This window comes from Bombina bombina, chromosome 6 (genome assembly GCF_027579735.1).
Source record: "Bombina bombina isolate aBomBom1 chromosome 6, aBomBom1.pri, whole genome shotgun sequence".
Classification (NCBI taxonomy): domain Eukaryota; kingdom Metazoa; phylum Chordata; class Amphibia; order Anura; family Bombinatoridae; genus Bombina; species Bombina bombina.
In genome coordinates, this window is record NC_069504.1 from 1,071,421,139 (window position 1) to 1,071,429,263 (window position 8,125).

An 8,125-nucleotide genomic window follows, 5' to 3' on the forward strand; every position below is an offset into this window, starting at 1 on the left:
CTATACATTGGCAAAACATTTCACAAGATAAATGTCTAACTAATAACATGCAACGTACCAGGTAGTATGTGTCTGAAGTAGCTGCTTTCCAGATGTGGGTAAGGTGGAGGTGGCAGGGGGTAGTTCCTCTCAGGTAGCCCGCACATCACTCCTCGGTCTCCTATACCCATCGGAAGCATGACTGACAGGGCCGAAGGAAGGGAGCTCAAAGAAGGGCCCAAATTGGGAATAGCCACCGGCAAACCTACAAAAATATACATCATTATTGCTTGGGCCTGAACATCCACAGTGTGGTATTTAGGTTATCTGTACTATGTTACCAATTCCATAATTAAATTGTTTCCCCAATAATAATTGTACCGGATACCGTAAGTGTTCTGCAGTGGTATTTGCATTCTGGGTTTCTTGTTGACCAACAGGTATAAATCATTAGTAAAAGTTGTACCTGGTGCCGCGAGGGTGTTGTGTGGTGGAGAGCCTGCAAGGCCAAGATGACTCCCTGAGACAGATAAAGAGTTGGCGACCGAGGATGAGGTCAGTTGGTCCATTCCAACAGTGCTAAGGTTCAGCTCATTCATTCTGTTAAAACCATAAAAGGATTTTTGTACATTTAACATTAATACGTTTCATGTATTTTAGCTCTGAAAATTGTGCTTTTCTTATTCTCGGAAATAAAAATGTACACCGCAGACGTATCAAGGCTAACCCCACTACATATATTTCCCAATGCACTGTATACTAACAGTAGTCTGACCATGGTTAGCCTTGTCAGCTGCAAGGCAAGTAGCGAGTTGAGTTAGGCTACTGAAAAATAGCTGAAGCAAACAAGATGGTTTTAACATGTTTAGACTTTACTGATATGTTATTATTTAGCAAGACGGCAGAAGTGTCATGTAATAAAAGTGGTTTACTGCCCCTTTAAAGGAATAGTAAAGTCAAAATTAAACTTTCATGGATTCAGATAGTGCTTGCAATTTTAAAGGAAATGTAAATTTTTGTGAATGAGTGCCCCGTTTTAAAAATACTATTAAAAACAGGGGCACTTTGATTCATGAAAGTTTACATTGCAGCGTATTTTAGAAATACTTAACTTTTTCTTCACCAAAGCCGGATCAGCAATCCCGCCAGTTTCTTCCTGCTGTATTTACACAGCAATGACGAAATTGGCTTCCTCCAATCACGGCGTGGCCTCACAAGATGGACGCTCTGGGGGGGGGAAGCCATGAATGGAGAAAGTTGGTTTCGTCATTGGTGACGTAAGGACAGAGGAACTACGGGCAGGGGATCGGCGATCCACCTTTACTGAAGAAAAGGGTAAGTATTTCTAAAATACGCTGCAATGTAAACTCTCATGAATGAAAGTGCCCCTGTTTTTAATAGCATTTTTAAAAACCGGGCACTGATTCATGAAAGTTTACATTAACTTTAAACAACTTTACAATTTTCTACCATTATCTAATTTGCTTCATTCTCTTGGTATCCTTTGTCGAAAAGCATGCTTAGGTAGGTTCAGGAGCAGCACCGCACTAATGGGAGCTAGCTGCTGATTGGTGGCTGCATGTATATACTATATGCTCCTTTAACAATGAATACCAAGAGAATGAAGTTAATTTGATGATATAAGTAAAATTAAAAGTTGTTTAACCCCTTAATGACCGACGACGTGCAGGGTACGTCCTCAAAAAAAATACCCTTAACGGCTGAGGACATACCCTGTACGTCGTCGGTCTGGGAAAGCGATCCTGATCGCTTCTTGACGCTTTCCGGTTATTGCAGTGATGCCTCGATATCGAGGCATCCTGCAATACCTCTCTGTGGCCCTCTCTGCACCAGACATCGATGGCTGGTATCGTGGGTGGGTGGAAGCAGACGTGGGAGGCGGCCATTGATGGCTGCCAGTACCCAACATGGCCCCCAATAAGGCAGAGGGGGAAGGTTAGAGAGCTATTTGGGGGGGGGATCCTACACAGCAGCATATGTAAATATGGCAAAAAAAAAATCAAAGTTACCTTTAATTTTAGTACTGGCAGACTTTCTGCCAGTACTTAAGATGGCGGGGACAATTGTGGGGTGGGGGAGGGAAGGGAGCTGTTTGGGAGGGATAAGGGGGTGCGATGTGTCAGGTGGGAGGCTGATCTCTACACTAAAGCTAAAATTAACCCTGCAAGCTCCCTACAAGCTACCTAATTAACCACTTCACTGCTAGACATTATACATGTGTGATGCGCAGCGGCATTTAGCGGCCTTCTAATTACCAAAAATCAACGCCAAAGCCATATATGTCTGCTATTTCTGAACAAAGGGGATCCCAGAGAAGCATTTACAACTATTTGTGCCATAATTGCACAAGCTGTTTGTAAATAATTTCAGTGAGCAACCTAAAGTTTGTGAAAAAGTTTGTGAAAAAGGGATCAATTTTTTTTATTTGATCGCATTTGGCGGTGAAATGGTGGCATGAAATATACCAAAATGGGCCAAGATCAATACTTGGTGTTGTCTACTACACTGCACTAAAGCTAAAATTAACCCTAGAAGCTCCCTGCATGCTCCCTAATTAACCCCTTCACTGCTGGGCATAATACACGTGTGGTGCGCAGTGGCATTTAGCGGCCTTCTAATTACCAAAAAGCAACGCCAAAGTCATATGTCTGCTATTTCTGAAAAAAGGGAATCCCAGAGAAGCATTTACAACCATTTATGCCATAATTGTACAAGTTGTTTGTAAATAATTTCAGTGAGAAACCTAAAGTTTGTGAAAAATTTTGTGAAAAAGTGAACGATTTTTTTATATTTGATTGCATTTGGCGGTGAAATGGTGGCATGAAATATACCAAAATGGGCCTAGATCAATACTTTGGGATGTCTTCTAAAAAAAATATATACATGTCAATGGATATTCAAGGATTCCTGAAAGATATTAGTGTTCCAATGTAACTAGCACTAATTCTGAAAAAAGTGGTTTGGAAATAGCAAAGTGATACTTGTATTTATTGCCCTATAACTTGCAAAAAAAGCAAAGAACATGTAAATATTAGGTATTTCTAAACTCAGGACAAAATTTAGAAACTATTTAGCATAGGTGTTTTTGGTGGTTGTAGATGTGTAACAGATTTTGGGGGTCAAAGTTAGAAAAAGTTAGAAAAAGTGTGTGTTTTTTCCATTTTTTCCTCATATTTTATAAAACTATTTATAGTAAATTCTAAGATATAATGAAAATAACGGAATCTTTAGAAAGTCCATTTAATGGCGAGAAAAACGGTATATAATATGTGTGGGTACAGTAAATGAGTAAGAGGAAAATTACAGCTAAACACAAACACCGCAAAAATGTAAAAATAGCCTTGGTCCCAAACGAACAGAAAATGGAAAAGTGCTGTGGTCATTAAGGGGTTAAAATGATATGCTCTATCTGAATCGTGAAAGAAAAATGTAAACTACATCAGCTGCATGAATTTACAGATATGAAAAATAAATTAAATTAAATCTGTACGCCTTGCTTACACCTGAAATCTGAATACAATAAATAAAGACAAAACAGGGAGCGTAGAATATTGTAGTAATCCCTTTTTAAAAGGGACGCTAGTGCAGACAAAACATGCGCTAATTTGAAGGATCAGTAGTTAAATTACATGCTCTGTGTGTTTAAACTGAGATAAAGAGAGTTAAAATGATTAAGTACTGCAGACACAGTAGGTGAGTTCATAAACAGTGGCAGTTGAACAGCCCAGCCATGCAAATTACGCTGCCGTTTCTCTGCTGCTCCTGAGCAGTAAATCAACTGTGTGTTCAACCCCTTTTCAGGTATTAAAATGTCATAAAACAGGTTGAGATCTGTGCATAAAAGGGCTAATTAAAGGGACATAATACTCATATGCTAAATCACTTGAAACTGATGCAGTATAACTGTAAAAAGCTGACAGGAAAATATCACCTGAGCATCTCTATGTAAAAAAGGAAGATATTTTACCTCACAATCTCCTCAGCTCAGTAGAGTTAGTTCTGTGTAAAAAGTTATACTCAGCTGCCCCAGCTGCAGGTAAAAAAAATGTAAAAAATGAAGAAATGAACAGCAGCCAATCAGCATCAGCAGTGCTGAGGTCATGAACTCTTACTGTGATCTCATGAGATTTGACTTAACTCTCATGAGATTTCATAGTAAGCTTCCTTTACCTGATTGGTGAAATAATATGAGAGTTCACGATGCTCATCCCTTCAGTTGTCCCGGGACAGACGCACTAATATGCTGCTTAGAAATCCTTTACAATGGGAGGTGGCTACTGAGGATTTTTTGAGGTAAAATATCTTTCTTTTTTACATAGAGATGTTCAGGTGATATTTTCTAGTCAGCTTTTTACAGCTATGCTGCATCACTTTCAAGTGTTTAAACATTTGGGTATTATGGCCCTTTAAGTAAAAATAGTTTGCAAAAAAAAAAAAAGTTTAAAAATTGCTGGCAAGTATTTTAAAATAATTTTCAAAATTAGTTACATAGCCATGCTGTCTGGATTAGTCTGACAGCATGAGGAGTTTGGCGACCATATCTGCCGCTGTTAACTAAATGTTCATTGAAGATTAGCCACCTAACGTTAGTGTTATTGAAGATGGGATGCGGTGCAGACTCATTTTTTTTTTGTTGATCTAAGGTATGGGATAAAGTTTTCATGGGTGTTGACTGTCCCTTTAAGCCTTGTATTCTACCAAAGCAAAGGTGGCGATAGATACAGCCATGTAAGGAATTGTGTGGGGGGAGTTAGAGCTTTACAATTCAGAAACTTAAAAAAAAAGGGTTAATGGCGAGACACTCAAGTATAAATTTGCAGGTAAAATAATTAAAGTACATATTATTATATTTTGTCTCTATCCCAACTTGTTTTATGTCCCTTTAACCACAGACTTACACGGTTCACTGAGTATTAAAAATCAGAGCCTATAACAGCTTAGAGCATGTCATTTTGTACTACAACGCATATTTAAAACAATAACATTTAAGTTTATGGACAAAAATAAAATGTTCTTTACTAAAACTTTAAGATAAAAATGCTTTAAAGCGAATTACCAAACAATAATATTAATAACAAGAAACACAGTATCTTTGGCACATAATCATTAAAATATCCAAAAATGTTTTCTGAGCCTCAGGTTGTATTCTATAAAAGGAGTTGCATTTTATGTTTCAATACATCATATGCCAAAAAATGGGTAAATATTTATTTTCCCCCAATACCTGTGAAGACATCCAGTTTGTTTTGCCTTTCATGGTTCAGATAGAGCATGTAAGCTTAGGAGCCGGCCCATTTTTAGTTCAGCACCTGGGTAGAGCTTGCTAATTGGTGGCTAAAAAAATGAGCCTGCAATCCTGCTTTTTCAAATAAAGATACCAAGAGAACGAAGAGAAAATGTTAATAGGAGTAAATTAGAAATTTGCTTAAAATTACATGCTTTATCTGAATCATGAAAAACAATTTGCGTTTCATATCCCTTTAAAAATATCCTTTCTGAATGATCAATTCCAAAAATTCAGTGTTTTAAGCATTATGATTTTGTTGTGTACAAACAGACATGTGAATAAAGCTCTCTGTAGCAACATTTAATAACCTCTGTGTTTAAACAATTCTTATTCATATTAGATACAAAATATGAGATACAAATAGTTAAAAATAGTAAAAATGCTACATCCATTAAATTGCATTAAAAATAGTAATATGTACCTGTAATGCATTGGATTCCTTCAGAGCAGCTTTTGGCAGTGTACTAGAAAAAAAAAAAAACTTGTTAAAACTTGATTCAGACAGAACGTACAATTTTAAACAAATCTCCAATTTATTTATATTATCTGGGTAGGCTCAGAGCTAACTGCTGAATGCAGGGTGCACATATATACCTGTTGTAAATGTTCATGAAAATCTTGTGAGTGCATTTCTATGGACAAATTTGTGAATAGTTGAAGTGATACTGAACCCATATATTTATTTTTTTTAATGATTCAGATAGAGAATGTTATTTGAATAAACTTTCTAATTTACTCCTATTATCAGATTTTCTTGGAATCTTTATTTGAAAAAGCAGGAATAGAAGCTTACAAGCCGGCCCATTTTTGGTTCAGCACCTTGGATAGCGCTTGCTTAACGTTGGCTACATTTACCCAGAACCAGGGTATGTACTAAGATTACAAGTGAGTGCAAGGACTATATATAATCTCCATTGTGGGATCCAGCACTCATTTTAACAGTCCATAAATCTGCCGGGGTGCCATTCAACAAAAGATATTCACAATAAGTCCCAAAGAATTGCACTCTCCGTTTACAAGCTATTTAATAACCATTAAAGAGCTTGTAAACGGAGCGTGCAATTCTTTGGGAGTTATTGTGTGTATATATATATATATATATAAATAAATAAATAAGTGTGTGTACACATACATGAAACTTTTTTTAAAATAAAAAAGTACAGTTTCAGCTTGAGCTGCAGACAACATTGGATGGGTAAGTAACAGCTACTTGAATACCAGCATAACAGTGCACCTTACCTAGGCATGCTTTTCAACAAGGAATACCAAGAGAACAAAGCAAATGTAATAATAAAAGGCATTTGGAAATTGTTTAAAATGTCATGCGCTTTCTAAATCACAAGACTTTAATTTTGGTATAATGTCTCTACCATTTTGCAGACTACCTAATAAGTTAGCTGCAGCATCTCAATGCACTATGATCAAGGCTGCTTGTGACAGCTTAAGTCTACTAGAGACCTTTGCTCTGAGAACACTGATCTTCAGACTATTTTAGCCTCTATACACTTTAACATGGTGCCTAAAGCACACTGCATGTATAAATGGCCTGTAATGGTTTTTGATATTATAATAATATTTTAGGGAAACTGATTTGTTGAATGTCACGTCCTTCTACTAATACAAAAACGAATACAGTGTTTTAGGAGAAAATACACTGTTTTATCACTTCAACAACGTATAATTTTGACAAACAGCTCTTTAACCCTTTATCTGCTTGTATCAGTGTATCCATTATTTATTGGTATCCAGTGACAATGTTGCTCATACTGGGAAGTTCCAGATGCAAACTTTTTTTCTGCAGAGCTTTACTATAAAGCCAGTTACATTATATGAATCTCAGTTTTCAGCTGCCAATAGAGTAAAATGCAGTTATAGTGAGCATAGGGCAGCACCATCCCACGGTTATGCTCCTTATACAAACAGTCTCTCCCAGCACACAGAGAGGTCAGTGACACTTTTGTCTGCTATAGTAGCTTTCAATACTGGTGCTGGGAAGAACTGCGCTATAGCTGAAATTACCCCGCATTACACTTACCCACCTACACAGGCCCGTACTTCCTGCATCTAGAGCTCACGTATTTATCATGGTCTGTCAACGCTCTTTCTCACTCCACTCATCCAACAACATTATCAGTCCTATGGGTTACATTAGCATCCATAACTCTCCACAAAGCCACTCCCAAGATGGCGACAGCGGAAGTGACGCCATGACGTGTCGGCCAACCAGTTACGTCCCCAGGAGGTGATGCCATCCACTAGTGGGTGTGTCTTTCAGCACTGGTGTAGTGTAGAAGTAGTAGCTGTGTGGTTACCATAGATACTAGGATGCTGCGGGCACTAATTATTAGCAGTGGTCCCTCAATGATTATAAGAGAGCCTGCTACAGATTTAGCGTTTCAAGTATAAGGCGAACGTTTTTAGTCTTCCAGTCATTTTGCAATAGTTAGTGTTTAAATATTTTTAGTAAAATGTCTAGTTATATGAAATGCAATATAATCCACATGCCATCCAAACATTTCAAGAGGCACAACTTAATCCCTTTAAGGGACACAACCCACATTTTTTTTCATGATTCAGATAGAACATGCAATTTTAAGCAACTTTCTAAATTACTCTTATTATCAATTTGTCTTCGTTCTCTTGCCAACTTTAGTTAAAAAGCAGGAATGTAAAACTTAAATGTAAAGCTTAAGAGCCTGCACATTTTTGGTTCAGAACCTGGGTTATGCTTGCTTATTGGTTTGCTAAATGTAGCCACTAATAAGCAAGCGCTAGCCAGGGTGCTGAACCTAAAATGGACTGGCCTCCTAAGCTTTAAATTCCTGCTTTTTAAATAAA

At 37.4% G+C, this 8,125-nt stretch overlaps 1 protein-coding gene across 2 annotated transcripts in view; it reads right to left on the reverse strand.

The window, feature by feature from the left end:
- PRDM4 (PR/SET domain 4) overlaps nt 1–7,467 on the reverse strand; it is a 102,528-nt gene extending 95,061 nt beyond the window's left edge. The window contains exons 1-4 of one of the 2 annotated variants that reach the window (XM_053718961.1): nt 7,327–7,467; nt 5,709–5,751; nt 446–579; nt 59–244 (exon numbers count right to left, since the gene is read on the reverse strand). In XM_053718961.1, coding sequence (XP_053574936.1) covers nt 59–244; nt 446–579; nt 5,709–5,719 — 331 coding nt within the window. In that variant the 5' untranslated portion in view covers nt 5,720–5,751; nt 7,327–7,467. Of the gene's footprint in view, nt 1–58; nt 245–445; nt 580–5,708; nt 5,752–7,322 lie in introns of both variants that reach the window. The other variant, XM_053718962.1, reaches the window with a different exon arrangement.
- Between the last annotated feature and the right edge of the window lie 658 nt (nt 7,468–8,125).